At 43.4% G+C, this 19,921-nt stretch overlaps 1 protein-coding gene across 2 annotated transcripts in view; it reads left to right on the top strand.

Moving 5' to 3' along the window:
• The first annotated feature begins 13,087 nt into the window (after positions 1-13,087).
• The window catches only part of LOC146355201 (zinc finger protein RFP-like), a 23,686-nt gene continuing 16,852 nt past the window's right edge, over positions 13,088-19,921 (top strand). The window contains exon 1 of one of the 2 annotated variants that reach the window (XM_084830356.1): positions 13,088-13,918. In XM_084830356.1, coding sequence (XP_084686482.1) covers positions 13,502-13,918 — 417 coding nt within the window. In that variant the 5' untranslated portion in view covers positions 13,088-13,501. The remainder of the gene's footprint in view (positions 13,919-19,921) is intronic. The other variant, XM_084830357.1, reaches the window with a different exon arrangement.

Genomic DNA, 19,921 nt, shown 5'->3' with positions numbered 1-19,921 from the left:
CCTCAAATTAAAATGTGACATCCCTAAGACAATCGGTGTTTACCAGGATTACGGCAGAAACCGGGTGTCATTTTTTGATGCTGATGTGGGGAATGTTCTACACACTTTCCATTTAGCCACTTAAAAGGCAGAGAAAATCCGTCCTTCTACCTGGCAAATCAGTCTAGATTTCCAGAGGTATGTTGGATTCAGGTATGCTCCTGACAAACATGAAATCAAAATGCTTTAGTGAAGACTTCAAAAAAATAATTGTGATATGAGAAGGTATGAAGTATTTCTGAAGCTCTGGGAACAAGAGAATGGGATACCATCAAAAGAAACTGATGCTCCAAATAAACTATGCATTAACTCAAAAAAACACATGTGATGATGTGAACGCAGGAGTGAATCATTGGGTGGGAGGGGGTATTTAAGCTCTCCACACGGACCCTTGAAGCCAGGCATTTTCTGGTATCAGAACCCAGCAAGACAAAACAGTAATTAAAAAAAAGGAAGTGGTGTTGCAGAACTTAGAGTCAGAGAGACCACGGAGTGAAGGAAAAAGAGATTCTTTATTTAATGTGCGGGCTTAAGGCTGGAATCATTGCCAAAGAGCCAGAAGCCCCGAAATACATTAGCACATTGGTTTTATAGACATTGTGACACATATGAAACAGCTCCTCCTCCCCCTCCTGCGAGGGGTTGCAGTCCTCAACATTTCTTCTCGTAGCACCATTGTTTATAATACAAGAACTGGGTTATAGGGTAGCCATGATAAGGAGAGAACAGAAGAGAACAGCAGAGAACAAGATATACAATTGTATGACCTTTGACAAGATAAGGAATTCCTGTGTCTCGTCAGCTTACAACAATATATTCAAAGGAGAAAGAGCTCAGCAAGAACATGAAGCATGAGACTGCATGAGGCTACTTAGTCTGACCCCCGATATGGCTGCTACAGTGGGGGGAGCTTTTGCAAGAGAATGGCAGGGAGAAGGTTAAGCACCCACTTCTACCTGAAGATTCTCCCCTAAAAATGCCCATCTCCTCCTGTAATAGATTTAATAAGCAAACAGAGGCATGAGACATGTAGTTCCACACTCTAAATAGTGAACGATATCCAGTTTTGTAGTATCATCCCATTGTCAAATCTTGCCTCTTTTTTAAAAAAAGAAACATCTCCAAGACTGACCTTTTGTTCTCTAGATCTATTGCAAAATCTCTCGTCCATTTGCTCTTAATTAGACTACTGTAATTCATCCTTGCTGGTCTTGCTCCTCTCGTATCTCCGCTTTCCAGGCAATTAAGAGTGCTGTTTTTTTACTCCTCTTTCTCTCCCACAGCTATTGTATCACTGTTCCCCCCTCTCCTTAAGCCCCTACACTGGTTCCATGGCATCTTCTCTGTCAACTTTTTATGTCTCTAGCCCTTTCTTTTAAAGTTCTCTGCCCAGACCATCTCTCTTTTTTCACCTTCCTTTCCCACCCTTACTTTCACTATTCATTCTTTGAAAATAAGAAATTTTGCTTAGGACATTTCAACAACTTTAAACAAAGCCTTTGCTTGTTATTCCCCCAAACCTAATTGGAATGTAAATACCACAGTACCCTTTCTGCATGTTAGAGAAGGGAAGGCAGCTGTGCTGCTGCCTGCCTTCCCCCTACAAAGACCTGATGAGAGAAATTTCAGGAGAAGATATTAACTTGAATCCTAAACTGGCTCTGTTCAAAGATGATAAGGAAAGTCTTCTCAGGGGCTGCTTCTAGGCCCTGGAACTCCTTGCCAAAGGAGGCTTACTTATCTAGCCCACTTTCTCATTACCTTCTCCCAACAGGCAAAAACAGCAAATAGGTGTAAATGTTGTAACTGGGTTTAACAGATTATTTTGGTAGATTTGATGTTTTACTTGCTTTATTTTTTTTTACCTTTTTAAACTCTGTATTTTGTTGGTCTTTTATTGTATTTGTATTATTGCTGTTCACTGCTTTGAGCAACAGTCAGTGTAAAGGTGAGATATAAATTTAACAAATAAATAAATAAAGCTTCACGGACAAGGATCCTCTTTCCCTTTTTAAGTACTTCTGAGACGAATGATGTATCGGTGGGGAAATTAACATTCCAAATACATCTCTGCAGAGTACTGATGAATTGTGTGTAATTTTACATCAGAAGAATATAATGTACAATATGTTTACATTCAAATTATTTTTCATTGTATTACTCAGAATCTTATATTCAAACATATTTAATTAAAAACTACTGTTTAAATATCTGTATGTAGTATATACATATATTTACCATGTACAGTGTGTGCGGATGTGTGTATTGAGTGTATAAATGTGTCAATTTTTAAATGTTAGTTTTAACTGAAAGAAATTATACATACAGAGTTATTTATTTATTTATTTATTTATTTCTATACCGCCCAATAGCTGAAGCTCTCTGGGCAGTTCACAAAAGTTAACTGCTTCTAGTGCAGGAGAAGGATAGCACATAGCCTCCACAGCATCAAATGTAAAATAAAACCAACTAGACCAGAAGGCAGGTTCATTTGTCTATGAAAGCTTTTGAGACAGAAGTGGACCTCACGTTTCCTAATCTATTCTTTTTCAGTATTTTTGGAGATTGCCTCTTAATGTTGGTGAACTCTAGGGCTGGGTTCACACAACACGCTAACCCACCATGGCTTATCGTGTTGTTCTGAATGCAGTGCCTTTTCTGCAGGGTGGTTTGTTAACCATATAGTGTGGTTTGTTTTTCTCAACAAGCCACCCTGAGAACCCATGGCCTCAATGGCTGTTCAGGGTGTTTAACAAGCCACACTGCACGGTTAATAAGCAACCCCGTGGAAAACGTGCTGCGTTCAGACAGCACGATAACCCACGGTTCAACAACAGCCCAGACTGGGTGGGTTAGCGTGTTGTGTGAACCCAGCCTGTCAGTGAAAGAGTTGCGGTTGGCTAGTCCCTACAAATGGCCAATTTCCTGTGTGGCTACAGGTGCAGGAAGATGTTAATCAGCCACCCCATTGTATTTTATCCTTTGAATTAAGCTCCCAGTTAGCAGCTCCGCGCAGGTGTGCAGGATGGGGTTCATCCCACCTTCAGTGCATGAGGAGAGGTGGAGCAGGGTTTCTAATCTGAATTAGGAATTATGAGGATAAAACTAGGGGCAGCCATTATTATAACTTAATAATGGGTATGAATGTTATGTGGCATTAAGTGGGCATGACTGAAGCATTCATGTGAATTGCATGACAGATCTGGTGAGGGAAGGTTGTAAGTTTGTGACTGGACCGGACATGAGTCTCTTGACCAGTGGAAAATAACCATGTTCATACATGCAACCCAAATTAATTCCTTGGTGGTAGATATTCACACTGTTTAGAAACATGAAAAACCTGCCTTCCTGGGTCAGACTACAGTCCATCTGGTTAAGCGCTCTGTTTCCAGCAGCGGCTGGTTGATTTGCCCTTACCTTTAACCCACAATTGCAAACGCAGCTGCTCACGTCTGGGCACCCCTTTGTACACAGGTCCATGTTCAACGTGTGGTTGACGGGGTTCGGGCTCCATGGTACACACCATCGGGGGGGGGGGGGGAGGAAGCCGATGTGGCTTCAGAAAAAGCTTAGAGATGACCTAAAAACAAAAAAGGACACATATAGGAAGTGGAAGGAAGGCCAAGCTACCAAAGAAGAGTACAGGCAGGTAGCACAGAATTGTAACGATGGTGTCAGGAAGGCTAAAGCTGAGAACGAGCTGAGGTTAGCGAGGGATGCTAAAAGCAACAAAAAGGCTTTCTTCAGATATGTACATAGTAAAAGACAGAGGAAAGAAATGGTGGTTCAGCTGTTAAATATAGATGGAAAAATGATAAGAGATGACAAGGAAAAGGCAGAAGTGCTCAATTCCTACTTTGGCTCAGTCTTCTCCTGAAAGAGGGTTTATGAGCCCCCTGGCAAAGGCACAGTACAGGCTGAAGGGGCAGGATTATAGCTTGAGATCAATAGGCCTATGGTCAAAGAACACCTAATTACTTACAATGAGTTCAAATCTCCAGGGCCAGATGAACTGCATCCTAGAGTAATAAAGCAACTGGCAGAAGAACTCTCAGAACCACTGTCTATTCTCTTTGAGAAATGATGGAGGACAGGTGAAGTGCCAGGTGACTGGAGGAGGGCTAATGTTGTCCGTATCTTCAAAAAGGGCCAAAAGGAGGAACCTGGGAACTACAGACCAGTCAGTCTGACATCAATCCCTGGGAAAATTCTGGAGCAGATGATAAAGCAATCCGTCTGTAAGCACCTTGAAAACAATGCAGTGATGACTCGAAGCCAACACGGATTTGTCAAGAACAAATCCTGCCAGACAAATCTGATCTCATTTTTTGATCAGGTAACCTCCCTTGTGGACTGTGGGAAATAATATACCTCACCTTCAGCAAAGCTTTTGACAAAGTGCCTCATGATATCCTGATGAGCAAACTAGCTCAAAGTGGGCTAGATGAAACAACGATCAGGTGGATCCACAGTTGGCTACAGAACTGGACTCAAAGAATGCGTATCAATGGGATCTCAAACTGGGGAGAGGTAACGAGCGGGGTACCACAGGGCTCGGTCCTGTGCCCAGTGCTCTTCAACATTTTTATTAATGACTTGGAGGAGGAGGTGCAGGGAATGCTGATCAGATTTGCAGATGACACAAAATTGGATGGGATAGCTAATATCCTGGAAGACAGAAACAGAATTCAAAGTGATCTTGATAGGCTGGAGCTCTGGGTGGAAAACAACAGAATTAAATTTAATAGGTATAAATGCCAAGTTCTGCACCTAGGAAAAAGAAACCAAATGCGCAGTTACAAGATGGGGGGATACTTGGCTCAACAATACTACAAGTGAGAAGGATCTTGGAATTGTCGATCACAAGCTAAATATGAGCCAACAATGAGATGTGGCTGCAAAAAAGGCAAATGCTGTTTGGGGCTGCATTAATAGAAGCATAGCTTCCAAATCCGGGGAAGTACTAGTTTCCCTCAACTCAGCACTTTAGAGGCCTCATCTGGAGTACTGTATCCAGTTCTGGGCACCACTCTTTAAGAAGGATGCAGACAAACTGGAGAGGGTTCAGAGGAGGGCAACAAAGATGATCAGGGGATTAGAAACAAAGCCCTATGAGGAGAGACTGAAAGAACTTGTCATGTTTGGCCTTGAGAAGAGAAGACTGAGGGAACATCCGGTTAGAGCTATGGCATCCGGCCATAACTTGCGGAGTTCTGCAAGTTGCTTATCTTAAACAGCTGGGATAAGGCTGAGAAAACTTTTTATCTTCCCCTGGAACTAAAAGGGGAAGCTTACTGTACCATCTGGAAGAAATCTTGGAAGAACAGCTGCTTCTGTGAAGAAACAGAGGGGCTGAAATCTAAGAATAGACACCGGAGTGTCATCTACTGAATGCTGTTTGAAACTCCTAAGCAATTAGGAGACACAAGGACAAACAGCTGCAAATAGTATTTCTGAATTTAAACTACCAGCAATATCTGAGGACTTGTAATTAGCTGGTATACCAACTACGCCATTATCTGGACAGAGATAGCCTAGCTACAGTTATCCATGCTCTGATAACTTCTCATCTGGATTACTGCAATGCGTTATATGTGGGGCTGCCTTTGAAAATGGTCCAGAAACTTCAGCTGGTCCAAAATAGGGCAGCAACATTGTTGACAGGGACTGGCCTGCGAGCTCATATTACGCCAGTACTTTTTCAGCTGCACTGGCTGCCAGTTTGGCAGCATTGGGCTGCCAGGCCCAATTCAAAGTGCTGGCATTAACATTTAAAGCCCTTAACGGCTTGGGGCCAGGTTATCTGAAGGATCGCCTCCTCCCATATGTGCCTGCCCAGACCTTAAGATCATCGTCAGTGGCCCTTCTCCGTGAGCCCCTGCCAAAGGAAGTGAGGCGGGTGGCTACTAGGAGGAGGGCTTTTTCTGCTGTGGCACCCCGGCTCTGGAATGAGCTCCCTAGTGAGGTTCGCCTGGCGCCTACATTGTATTCCTTTCGGCGCCAGGTGAAGACCTTTTTATTTTCCCAGGCATTTTAGCATTTTAGCTTTCTAAATTTTTAGCTTTGCTGTTTTAAATCTGTATTTTAAACTCTTGCACTGCTGCTAGGTTTTATTGTGGTTGTATCGTTATATTGTGGTTTTAATGTTCTATATATTTTGTATTGTTTTATTGTGTGCTGGTTGGTTTTAATTTCTGTGAACTGCCCAGAGAGCTTCGGCTATTGGGTGGTATAGAAATGAAATGAAATGGAATGAATGAATGAATGAATGAATAAATAAATAAATAAATCTTTGCAAGTGTTTGCTTTTTTGTTTCTACAATTATACTTCCTTGTTTGTGCTTTGGAAAGTGGAGGATGGCAGTACCAAAGGAAAAAAGGAAAGGCTTGGGAATGCCACCTACCCCCGCAATTGCTCCCTCGGCAAAGGTTTTTAGAAATGCTGGAGATGAAGAGGAGTTGCTTGCTTTGATAAAAACTATGACTTCTCAGCTACTAGAGCAGTCAAAGAAACTTGAAAACATTCAGGACTCAATTACTGCCCTTCAGATAATATCTCTTTTCAAAAGATGGAAGCGAAGGTTAATGATCTTGAAGATTGGGTTGAAATGGCTATGAAAGTGTCTTGCAGTGTTTTTGTGATAAATTTTTGCATGAGCTATTTGCTTTACCATCTGATTTTTTACTTGATATTGAGCATGCATATCATGTTCCTGGTTCAATACGTGGCACTAAAGGGACTTTTGGGACTGTTATTGTTTAATTTGCATGAGTGCGCACAAAAAATTACCTTATGCGTCTGGCAAGAGAACGAGGTGAGCTCCAGTGGGGACTAGCAACTGACAAGATTATGCTCTTTCATGATTATACTAAAGAAATCACTGACAGAAGAAGGCAATTTACCAAGGCAAGAAGTTTAGCAAAGCAAATTAACCTGCAATATCATATTAAATATCCAGCTACATTTTGTATTCTTTCTGAAGGTCAGATGAAAAGATTTTTGGATCCTGATGCTGCAGAAGCATTTTTAATTGGTATTAAAACTAAATTAAGGGAACCAACTCTCTCAGCCTCCAGAGTTCGAACTTAGCTATTTTTACTGTTCTTTTGAAGTGTTGTTTGGGCTTTAGCTGATAAGATTGGGCTTTAAGATTGGCAATATGCCAATATAAATATTTGCATTTTTGTTTCTTCTCTTTTTATGTTGTATTGTAATAAAGTGCATATTTGTGTGTGTGTGTGTATGCACATATAAATATATCTTTAGATATGATATTACTTAAAATATACAAATGATTTGTTCCTGTTTTTATCCTTTTCTTAAACTTCTCCCCCCCTTTTATTATTAGTAGTATTATTAATATCATTATGGGATTATTATTATTACTATTCCTTGTTGGCTAAACGTTTAATGTTTATTAATATGCGTTAACTGAATGGTAATTTATGGCCAATGGAAATGGATTGTTTGTTTCTATTTCTGTGCTATAATGCTATTTGGATATTTGGTTTGTTCTTACTGAAGTTTAATATAATTCTGTTTTTTCTTTTTTCTTTCTCTCTCTTCCTTCTTTTGCTATCCTCCTTTTTCTTTTTCTTAGAATACTGTAATGTTGGAAACTGAAGATTCTGATTATATTGTTGGTAGTGTTTATTTAATTTATAAAAACAAAATAAAAAAGAGATTAAAAAAAGAGAGAGAGAGAGAAGACTGAGGGGAGGCATGATAGCGCTCTTCAAGTTCTTGAAAGGTTGTCACAGAGAGGAAGGCCAGGATCTCTTCTTGATCATCCCAGAGCGCAGGACACGGAATACTGGGCTCAAGTTATAGGAAGCCAGATTCCGGCTGAACATCAGGAGAAACTTCCTGACTTTTAGAGCAATACGACAATGGAACCAATTCCCTAGGGAGGTGGTGGGCTCTCCCACACTGGAGGCATTCAAGACGAGGCTGGACAGCCATCTGTCAGGGATGCTCTGACTTGGATTCCTGCATTGGGCAGGGGGTTGGACTCAATGGCCTTGTAGGCCCCTTCCAACCCTACTATTCTATGATTCTATGACCTTGCTCCATCTTCCACAGATGGGGAGAAACAACTGAAAGGGCTCTAGCCTCACCAAATCCACTGCCCAAGCTCCCCTCCATTATGCAGAGTTGACGGCTCTGCTCTGTTGCATGCTGCAGTAATCTACTCTGCCATAACCTGTCCATCTATTTAATAACCAAGATGGTGTTTCATCTTTTAGTTAACTTTACAAAAAACTAATTTATAATACACAATTACAATTCAAACTACACTTCTGCATGTGCAGTGTGTAAAACAGCAGGCTGTGCAAGCAATGACCTTGGTGTCCATGCAAATGCATTCAAATGGATGTGCGCTAGTGGCATGGCATATTGCCCGATGAACACACAAGCCGCAATCCTATGTACTAGACTCACTTCTGAGTAGTTGCATGGGATTACACACTACTGAAAAGTCAAGTCTAGCAGCATTGAGGAGGAGCCAGACCCTTAAGTGACAATTCATGGTACCAACATTTTAAATAAGGGATTCTGAAAAGCCAAAAATAGGGTATGTGATTTATCAAGGACAGGCACCAACAAAATAGTGTCTGCCCCTGGTAAATAGGGGCAGGTGGAGCACATGTCTGAAGCGGCATAACCAGATAACAGGTTTACTTCTTCCTCTGCTGTTTGTGAGAGCTAAGCAGATCAATTCCATATGGTGAGAGACTCAGGCGGGGTACCTATGCAGCAAATGACCTGGTTCACATGTCATTCTAAGCCATGGTGGGTTGTCACCATGGGTAGCTGCAGAGTGGCTTAGCGTGATGTCTGACCCTGGCGCAGCTTTTTGATTGTGGGTTGGGTTTTTTTGCAAACAAGCCACACTGAAAACCCATGGCTTGTAGTGGGGTTGCTTAGGGTGGCTTGATCTCAGGGTGGCTTGTTGTGACTTCCAAACCCAGCAGAGTTGCTTGAGCATGGGTTGTTTAAAATTGCAAGAGAACCACCTGGTAAGAGCGGCGCAAAACCCTGCCAGCCACTCCTTGTGATCTTGCTAGTTCCACCGCCATCCACCCGCCTCCTCAGCTGTCAGTGCTGTCAGTGTCAGCTCCTTCACCAATACTACACTGACACTTGGCAATGTCCCTATCACATTGGCAATCTTATTTTTTCATTTCTAAAAATTGAACAGATGGGTTTGGGTTCTTTAATTTCCCCCCCTTCTGTCCTGTGCAAATGTGCACATGCATAGAACTGGAGCAAGGAATATTTTCCTATTTTATTCACATGCTTCATTAATTGTTAAATTGGCCAAGCAGAAATAAACTCCTCATATTCCCACAGTAATTACACCTGGGGCAAAAGCTCCAATCTCGTTCAGCTGCCCCTTTTAGAGTTCACTGTCGAGGGTGGTGTCAAAGTGGAGGAGGAATTTGACAGCTGGCATTTCAACATGTTGTGAGAGGGGGAATTTGACTTGTTGTGGCGAAGGGGCTTGCGTAACTCAGTGAAGCCATAAGCTATGCCATGCAGGGCCACCCAAGACGGACAGGTCATGGCAGAGAGTTCTGACAAAATGTGGTCCACTGGAGAAGGAAATGGCAACCCACTCCAGTATTCTTGCCAAGAAAACCCCATGGAACGTATCACAAGGCTAAAAGATATGACGCCGGAAGATGAGCCCCTCAGGTTGGAAGGTGTCCAATATGCCACTGGGGAAGAGCAGAGGGTATTTCCAAGTAGCACCAGAAAGAGTGAAGCGGCTGGGCCAAAGCCGAAAGGACACTCAGCTGTGGATGTGTCTGGTGGTGAAAAGAAAATCCGATGCTGTAAAGAACAATATTGTTTAGGAACCTGGAATGTCAGATCAATGAATCAAGGTAAGCTGGAGGTGGTCAAACATGAGATGGCAAGACTGAACATCGACATCTTGGGAATCAGCGAACTAAAATGGACAGGCATGGGTGAATTTAATTCAGGTGACCATCATATCTACTATTGTGGGCAAGAATCCCTTAGAAGAAATGGAGTAGCACTCATAGTCAACAAAAGGGTGGGAAAAGCAGTACTGGGCTACAATCTTAAAAATGATAGAATGATCTCAGTACGAATCCAAGGCAAACCATTCAACATCACAGTAATTCAAGTCTATGCCCCAACCACTGATGCCGAAGAAGCTGAGGTTGATCGATTCTATGAAGACCTACAACACCTTCTAGAACTAACACCAAAAAAAGATGTCCTCTTCATCATAGGGGACTGGAATGCTAAAGTAGGAAGTCAAGAAATCACTGGGATAACAGGCAGGCATGGCCTTGGTTTACAAAATGAAGCAGGACAAAAGCTAATAGAGTTTTGCCAAGAGAACACGCTGATCATAGCAAACACTCTTTTCCAACAGCACAAGAGGCGACTCTACACATGGACATCACCAGATGGTCAGTATCGAAATCAGATTGATTATGTCCTTTGCAGTCAAAGATGGAGAAGCTCTATACAGTCAGTAAAAACAAGACCTGGAGCTGACTGTGGCTCAGATCATGAGCTGCTTCTTGCAAAATTTAGGCTTAAATTGAAGAACGCAGGGAAAACCACTACACCATTTAGGTATGACCTAAATCATATCCCTTATGAATATACAGTGGAGGTGAGGAATAGATTTCAGGGATTAGACCTGATAGACAGAGTGCCTGAGGAACTATGGACAGAGGTCGTAACATTGTTCAGGAGGCAGCAACTCAATCCATCCCAAAGAAAAAGAAATGCATGAAAGCCAAGTGGCTGTCTGAAGAGGCTTTACAAGTAGCTCACGAAAGAAGGGAAGCGAAAAGCAAGGGAGAAAGGGGAAGATATATCCAACTGAATGCAGAGTTCCAGAGAACAGCAAGGAGAGACAAGAAGGCCTTCTTAAATGAACAATGCAAAGAAATCGAGGAAAACAACAGAATGGGAAAGACTAGAGATCTCTTCAAGAAAATTGGAGATCTCAAGGGAACGTTTTGTGCAAAGACGGGCATGATAAAGGACAAAGAAGGCAGGGACCTAACAGAAGCAGATGAGATTAAGAAGAGGTGGAAAGAATACACAGAAGAACTATACAGGAAAGATCTGAATGTCCCTGATAGCCATGATAGTGTGGTCACTGAACTTGAGACGGACATCCTCGAGAGTGAAGTCAAGTGGGCCTTAGGAAGCATTAGTAACAACAAAGCTAGCGGAGATGACAGTATTCCAGCTGAGCTATTTAAAATCCTAAAAGATGATGCTGTTAAAGTGCTGCACTCAATATGCCAACAAATCTGGAACACTCAACAGTGGCCACAAGACTGGAAAAGGTCAGTTTACATTCCAATTCCAAAGAAGGGCAATGCCAAAGAGTGTTCAAACTACCGCACAATTGCGCTCATTTCACATGCCAGCAAGGTGATGCTCAAAATCCTACAAGCTAGGCTTCAGCAGTATGCGAACCGAGAACTACCGGAAGTACAAGCTGGGTTTCGAAGAGGCAGAGGAACTAGAGATCAAATCGCCAACATTTGCTGCATCATGGAGAAAGCAAGAGAATTCCAGAAAAACGTCTATTTCTGCTTCATTGACTATGCTAAAGCCTTTGATTGTGTGGATCACAACAAACTGTGGCAAATTCTTAAAGTGATGGGAGTACCAGACCACCTTACCTGTCTCCTGAGAAACCTGTACGAGGGTCAAGAAGCAACAGTCAGAACCAGACATGGAACAACCGAGTGGTTCAAAATTGGGAAAGGAGTACGACAAGGCTGCATATTGTCACCCTGCTTATTTAACTTATATGCAGAGTACATCATGAGAAATGCCGGGTTGGATGAATCAGAGGTCGGAATTAAGATTGCTGGGAGAATTATCAACAACCTCCGATATGCAGACGATACCACCCTAATGGCAGAAAGCGAAGAGGATCTCAAGAGCCTCTTGTTGAGGGTGAAAGAGGAGAGTGCAAAAGCTGGTTTGAAACTCAACATTAAAAAAAACTAAGATCATGGCATCTGGCCCCATCACTTCCTGGCATATAGAAGGGGAAGAAATGGAAGCAGTGACAGATTTTACTTTCTTGGGCTCCAAGATCACCGCAGACGGTGACTGCAGCCATGAAATTAAAAGACGCTTGCTCCTTGGGAGGAAAGCTATGGCAAACCTAGACAGCATAGTAAGAAGCAGAGACATCACCTTGCCGACAAAGGTCCGTCTAATCAAAGCTATGGTTTTCCCAGTAGTAATGTATGGCTGTGAGAGCTGGACTATAAGGAAGGCTGAGCGCCGAAGAATTGATGCTTTTGAACTGTGGTGCTGGAGAAGACTCTTACGAGTCCCCTGGACTGCAAAGAGGTCAAATCAGTCCATCCTAAAGGAAATCAACCCTGACTGCTCATTGGAAGGACAGATACTGAAGGTGAAGCTCCAATATTTTGGCCACCTAATGCGAAGAGATAACTCCCTGGAAAAGACCCTGATGCTGGAAAAGACTGAAGGCAAAAGGAGAAGGGGACGGCAGAGGATGAGATGGCTAGATAGCATCACCGATGCAATGAATATGAACTTGAGCACGCTCTGGGAGAGAACGCAGGACAGGAAGGCCTGGCGTGCTATGGTCCATGGGGTCACGAAGAGTCGGACACGACTGAACGACTGAACAACAACAACAAATTTGTAGACATGCAGACGGCATATCTATGTGCTTGAATACTGCGCTAACTGCTGTCATATTGGTACAACTTAAGAATGTAAACTGAGGTTCTGCAAATGTGCGCACTGTGAGGGACCGAAGAAAAGAAATACCAATCCCATTTGTGCCAATTTGAGGGACCGAAAAATGAGTTGCCAAAAGAGAGGGGTGGAGTTTCCCTCCATAGAGAATTTTGTGCTCTGAGATATTGTGCTTTGCAGCTTGTAGATTTGCCAGCTATGTAGCGATCAAGGGAGGCAGGGGGGGGAGCTCTCGGCTGTCAGGAATAAAAGGATCCAAGAAGGGTTGTGCTGCAAAGGCAGCTGGGATATGTGCCAGGAGTGAGTGGGAGGACTGAGGGGGAAAGGGGCTACGGCAAGCCGCTGCATGCCCAGTTGTCTGTCAGCAGTAACGCGAGTTGTTCAGTGACAGGGTAGCTTAGCATGACCTGCAAACTCACTCAGTGTGTTTTTTCTCCCTCTTTCTAACAATGCTCACAGAGGGCTTGACTGTCAGCATAGACAAGGTGGAAGTACCCTGAGGACTGAACAGGGTGCATCTGCCATTATTGTAATTTGGATGCCATTTCTACTTGTGATGCTTTGTAGCTTCTTTCACATTCTTGGTAGTGCAGTCGAGCCAGTCCTTATTCAACTGACAGTCTTGGGGCATATCCACTTCCTGTTTTATTATTAGAACATCTTCTGAGCTCAGGAAAGCGAAACTTATCCAGCTGTACTGCAGTGACAACCATGGCTGCAGCTAGCTCAGCAAAGAGTCTTGAAGATGGACTTTGTTGTTCTCTCTGCCACAAATATTTCACTGAGCCGGTGTTTGTAGACTGTGGGCACAGTTTCTGCCTGGCTTGTATCACTCAGTTGTGGGAGAGATGGGAGACTGATTTCTCCTGCCCTCAGTGTGGAGAAATATCCCTGAAGAGAAAGTTCAGGCCAAACAAGGAACTGGAAAATGTTGCAGAAATAGCCAAACGGATGAAATTAGAGATGGCAGAAAGTGTCGGTGGGGAGAAAATGTGTAAGATGCATCAGGAGCCTCTGAAACTCTTCTGTAAAGATGAACAGAAGCTGGTGTGTTCAACCTGCACAGAATCCAAGGAACACATAACTCATGCTTTCCTACCTGTTGAGGAAGCTGCCCAGAATTACAAGGTAAGAAATCTGCAAAGACAAACTCTTGTCAGCTTTGCTTTGGATGTTTGTTCATATACCTTCCAGCATTGTTAGAGGCTCGTAGGTACACTGCATAACTTCTCAGAGTTGGATGGCAACAATAACCTGGTTCTCATGACACACCACAGCTCACCGTGGGTTATTCAACCCACAACAAGCTGCAGTGTGTGCAGCTTGTTGTGGGTTGAATATACAACTCCCACTTGGGGATTGTTGTGTCATCCCAAGTCGGCCACTGTTGACTATTCAAGGGTTAAACAACGCTTGCATAACCAGGGCCAGCCCTACCATTAGGCAGAGTGAGGTGGTCGCCTCAGGCTGCAGATGCTGGGTGGCAGGGGTGACATTATAGAAGGGCCCATGATCTTTTTTGAGCTGTTCCCCGGATCTTTTGAGCTGTCCTAATTGCCATTTTTTATACATTTTCCCATTGCCTTGCATTGGAAAACAAAAATAGCCATAACATTTTTAGTTTGTATGATAGATACATGAAATTTGGAGGCTTGGTAGCTGTCAAGATTCCCTTAGCCCCCACTTCACTTCAATCCCCAAACATACACAGACGAGAGGCTTCAGTCTACAGCTTTTAATCCATTACTTCACAGATTCATACAGATGCAAATTCTCAGAGAAACTCTCCGTCTACAAGGAAATGCCTTCAGGGGATCCAAATGGAATTTACGAGTATTGCCTGCCATTTGAAGAGGGAGGTGGTCTCGCTAGCCTAACTTAAGGTGGTGGGGAGGTCCCTCACTTGTCATGAGGCCTCTAAGCGCAGCTTCTCAAGCAAAGCCAATCGGGTAGATTGTCTAAGTTCTGCCCCTGCCTTCTCTCTCTTTGCTCTGTGCCTGCACCTGGCATCTGTTAGGTCAACCTCCTGTTTGCTGCCTCTCACCGGGGTGGGGGTGGGGGTGAGGAGGGACCCTCAAGCTCAGCCATCTGTACGTTTGTAACCTGAGAAGTAGGCCTACTCATATCTGGACTAGCCTGGGAAAACACCTCCCCCATGTCTGATGGTTCTCCTTCAGAATCTGAACTGCTATCCCACTCTCTGCACTCAGAAACACCCCTGACAGTAGCCCCCATGGAGATAATTGAATATGCCAAATTTCAGGCAGTTAGGTCCAGTGGCTTTTGTGCTAGTCACAGGTAAAATTTGCTATTTTCAAGAAACTCTGTCAAAGCAACGAGCTATAATTTTTTTTGTGCTTCCACATAAATTCATGGAATTTGGGGACCTAGCAGGCCCTGTGGAGCTAACTGAATTTACCAAATTTCAGATAGTTAGTTCCAGTGGCTTTTGCGCTAGCCATGCGTAAGGTTTCCTTTTCTCGAAGTCTAAAACAAAAAGTAAAAACTGTCAAGTCACCAAGTGGATTAGAGCTCCTAATCAAAAGGTGTTTAAGGTGACCATTAGGAGGTCACTATCCCTAATGTGTAGCGTTGTTGTTGTTTTGAGGTGCAAAAAACCTCTCTCCCCCTACTTTTCTGCTCTCACATGCCCAACTGTTGGGAGCTTGCCTGCAATTAAATTTTGAAGAGTGAGAAGGAAGGGAAGAAAGAGCTCCATGTAAAATACTGGTATTTCACACAGCACCTGATTTTACTGCCCCAAAGTGGAAACTTTGGATTCTGCAGAAGTTTAGTAGCTTCAGTACAGCAAAGGATCCAATCAGCCTCCACAAACTTCTTTCTCTCCCTCCACTTTAATTTCTCCTACATAGCTGTAGAACTCAAATTATTCCAAAAGAAGGGTTAGGACTATGTGGCATCATGATCAAGGAACTGTTAAGGCTTTTAAACAGGTTCTACAGTTTTAAAAAAGCTAGAAAAAGCCCTCCACCACCTCACCTCATAAAGTTAATTTAAGTACGTGCAATTCTTGAAAACCCTGCACAGCCTCCTAAATTCCTCTGAAGTACTACCTCTCTGAAAGGAGCCACTTGGCTTAAGGAATTCTCTCTACCCACCCACCCCTGCATTTCCAGTCGCCATTCTTCTTTTCTTCTTCCTTCCCCTATCCTGTTCTTTCTTTCTTTCTTTCTTTCTTTCTTTCTTTCTTTCTTTCTCTTATTCCCCCCAGAGCATATCCTGAGGAATTCTTAAAGAGAATTCTCTTCGGCGGGCAAGAGAAGTTCTGAATGGTATTTGACTTTATACAAACAGACAAGAGGGCTGGTTTTTCTCCTTCTCCTCACTCAAGTCTTTTGAGAAGAGTGGGTTCACGTGGTTGCAGAGAAACAAATCTGGGACTGTTTTGTTTGTCAGTTGCCATTATCCAGCAATAGGAAGGGCTGTGGCTCAGTGGTAGAGCACATGCTTGGCATGCAGAAGGTCCCAGGTTCAATCCCCAGCATCTCCAGGTAAGGCTACGAAAGAATCCTGCTTGAAACTTTGGAGAGCTGCTGCTGCCAGGCAGTGTCAACAATTCTAGATGGACTAGGGTCTGACTCAGTACAAGGCAGCTTCCTATGTTCCTATGAACAGAAAGCTGTTTTGTTTTTTTAAGGAGTCTTTGGTTTGTTTTTTGTGTGGAGGGGAGATCAATACTGCTAATTTATGCAAACCTATGTATGCCTACTCAGAAGTGCCATTATGTTTAATGAGGCTTGCCCTCAGGAAAGTGTGCATAGGATTCCAACACAAGTTACATTTGCAGGGAGGTTTGCACCTTGATGTTCTGCATGTTTACTCAGAAATAAGTCCTGAGTTGTGAGCATGGTACTGCAAGCTTAATACAGTGCTTACCCAATTCTGCCTAATGAATTGCCTATCCTTTCAGCTCAGTCCTATGCATGTTTTGTCATTTGTGGGTTTGGTTTGTTTGTTTTTTTTGCATGAACTCTAGCTTCAGTGCTGAGGGAAAGGCACTTAGTGCATGCTCAGAGTTTCTCTATAACTGAGCCCTAGTTTTGAAAACAGACTCATTGGTTGAATCTTGGTGAAGGCTTGGCACAAATGAAGTTATGGGGAGGAAGATACAACGAGAGCTTGTGCATAACAAGCAGGAGGTAGAGAGCAGTTGCACAAAACAAGACATCTGTTTTTATGAAGAGTTGCTGGAGGATGGTAGGATGAGGAGGGATGGTTGCATGGAAGGGAACAGAATTGGTAGGGGGAGAATGTAAGTGCTCAGTGGTGAAAGAAAAACATTCTGCACATGCTAAGAGGCACTCTCTATTTAAGAACATAAGAAGAGCCGTGCTGCATCAGACCAAGGTCCATCTAGTCTGGCATTCTGTTCACACAGTGGCCAACCAGATGTCCATAGGAAAGCCACAAGCAGGACATGAGTGCAATAGCATCTTCCCACCCATGTTCCTGTGCTGCTGACACTGGTGAAATGTAAATAAATTCTAGTAATTCTAAATTAGAATGCATATATATCCTTCAGAAACTTTGCAACTTTCTTGCCTGGGGGACATCTCTAACGACCTGTGTGCTTTCATGCAAAATTTACCCAAAAACTGTTGGGGAAGGGGTGAATGGAAGGGAAAGCAAATCACTCCCTCCCCCAAATTGGAGAACTCCCCTTCCACATGAACTGCTGCACCTATCCTTCTGAAACTTTGCTGGTTTCTTACTTACGGACAACTGTAGGCTGTCTGTAACTTTCAGAACAATGATCCACAAAGAACATAGCGAGATAAGTATATCCTCTTTTGGAGACCTCAAAATGTCAAGGCCACCATTGTACAAAACCCCTTGTGGCTATCATTCTGAAATTTGGCAGACATGATCTCCTCTGATGGGGCAATGAATCCTGAAATGTGTATCCAATTCTTCCAAGGAATTAAAATGTCATTGGCAGTTCCCTTTAAAAGAAAATCAAAATATAAACGCTGCACCTATTTTCTGACATTGGGCAGGGGTAATCCCCTTCTAGGGGGCTACTATGCCTGAAATTATCATCCAGTTCTGACCAAGAGAAAAAAGTTACAGTTTTTTCCCAATTTCCCATGGTAGTCAACAGGAAGCATAAAGACTCATTCCAAACCTTGACTCAGGTTTGGTGCTGAGCTGAATTGGTCCGACTACAAATTGGCCCAAGCAGAAGCGGGATGTTTTGCAAAATGCTGAATCGGGGTCTGCGTTGAAGTGGGGTGGGGGGGTCAGTGCATACTTCGTATGTATGTATGTATGTATGTATATATGTAATCTATACACACATGCAAGTACACTGCATGCACACACCACACACACACATACACACACACACATATATTAGACATGCGCTTAAACATATATGTATATATGTATGTATATATGTATATGTATGCAAATTTGTGTTATTGGCCTGTGCCCTGGATCTTTTAAGAACCTAGCAACGCCCCTGCTGGGTGGTATGGAAGGGGCAGCATTTGCAGCTCCCTAACTGTTCCCCTCTGCCAGAGGACAGAGCTGTGTGTTTCAGACAGCCTGCTCTGTGCCCCCTAAGCTAGCCTGCTGCCCTCAGGTGAGGTGGAGGATGCTGTCCTGTTACAAGGGTTGAAGTAAGATTCAACTGCCAGTCCTGTCAGCTTTCATAGGTGGAAGGGAGGAGGCACCATCTTGTCCTTTGCCTCAGGCAGAAAAATGTCTTGGGCCAGCCCTGTGCATAAACAGAGGGTTATACGAGGGTTGTTTAACCCTCAAATAACCCATGATTGCCAGGTTCGCATGACGCAGCACAACCCCCCAGGGTTACATATTCAAAATGGTGGCTAGCACACACCATGGCACATCAAGGGTTAAGTAAACCATGATGGGATCTCCAGTGGTGCAAACTGGACCACTGTATCTTTGGGGCTCTCTGGAGTGTTGTTGTTGTTTTTTAGAAGCCCAGGGTGTTGTAGCCAGGAGGCAAATTAGTAGAAGTGCTTTCCACTTCCACAAAGGGATCTTTATGTCAAACTCTTAGCCTTTAAAGCAAACAATTCATTTCCACAAGAATGATATGGTGGATGATATCCTAAGGTCTTCCTCATCTCCTCCTCTCTGCTTGGTCTCTGCTCAAGTCTCTTTGCTGCCTCTTTCAGTGTTGCATTTGTTGAAATCATCCACACAGGTCTCTCTGCCACCCTTCCCCTCCTTCCAGCTCTCCCTGTAAATGGTTAGTTATTAACTTTATGATAATTGTATTTTTCCTGCTAGGGGAAAGGAACTCTCAGGAGATTTTCTGCCTCAGGGATCAAAATAAATTGACCTGCCTTGGGTACTATGCATCTTGACTTTTTACTGAGAACCCACCTGTTGCCATGACATCATTGTTCCCCCATGGTTCTTCCAGCCCTTTTGAAAGCTCAGAAAAGCTGACTTGTGGACAGGAACATGTGCACTTAGCGGTTAGCGGGAGGAGTGTTTCAGGAAGCAGCGATGACATGTTGGAGATGCCCCTGCCCCATCTTTCTCCATTGGTTGCCATGAATTTCCATGTTTTCCCTGGCCACTTGTAATTTGTGAGGGCTTGTAATTTGGGAAGGAGTTGTCCTCAACCCCAACACTGAAATCTGCTCCTAAATTGTGCAAATATGTAAAAATATTTTGCATTTTATTGCTTTTGGCTGCTTAGCATTCAGGGCAGGCACACTCAGCCCAAGGTCTTGAAGCAAAAAGAGAGCCAGGGTAAGGGAGGGGAATAATGAGAGGTCAGTGGTGTTGCTGAGGGAGAAATATCCATGAAAAGCAGTGGCATCTCACTACTTTCAAAGTTCTTCAGTCTGCAAAGACTTGGGAGAATGGAGTCGGTAATTCCCCTCACTTAGTACTGGGCCTCTTCTTGCTGTTTTTCAAACCTCTCGATCCACCTAAATGCATCAGGAAGCCCCTGTGATTGCTTTGTAACAGCAACCCCCAATCTGCAGCCAGAATGGCCATGATGGGAGTTGCAGTCCAAAACATCTGGAGGGCACCAGATTAGGGGAGGTTGTTTCAGAAGAGCAAAATAAGGGTGCAATCCCATGCACGTTTAGACAGAAAAAAGACCTACAATTCCCAGCATTT

Source organism: Heloderma suspectum, chromosome 2, assembly GCF_057233095.1.
Source record: "Heloderma suspectum isolate Gila_16-S chromosome 2, 16-S_ref, whole genome shotgun sequence".
Classification (NCBI taxonomy): domain Eukaryota; kingdom Metazoa; phylum Chordata; class Lepidosauria; order Squamata; family Helodermatidae; genus Heloderma; species Heloderma suspectum.
Note: the sequence above shows the minus strand (reverse complement) of the source record. Positions and strands in the feature narration are given on the sequence as shown.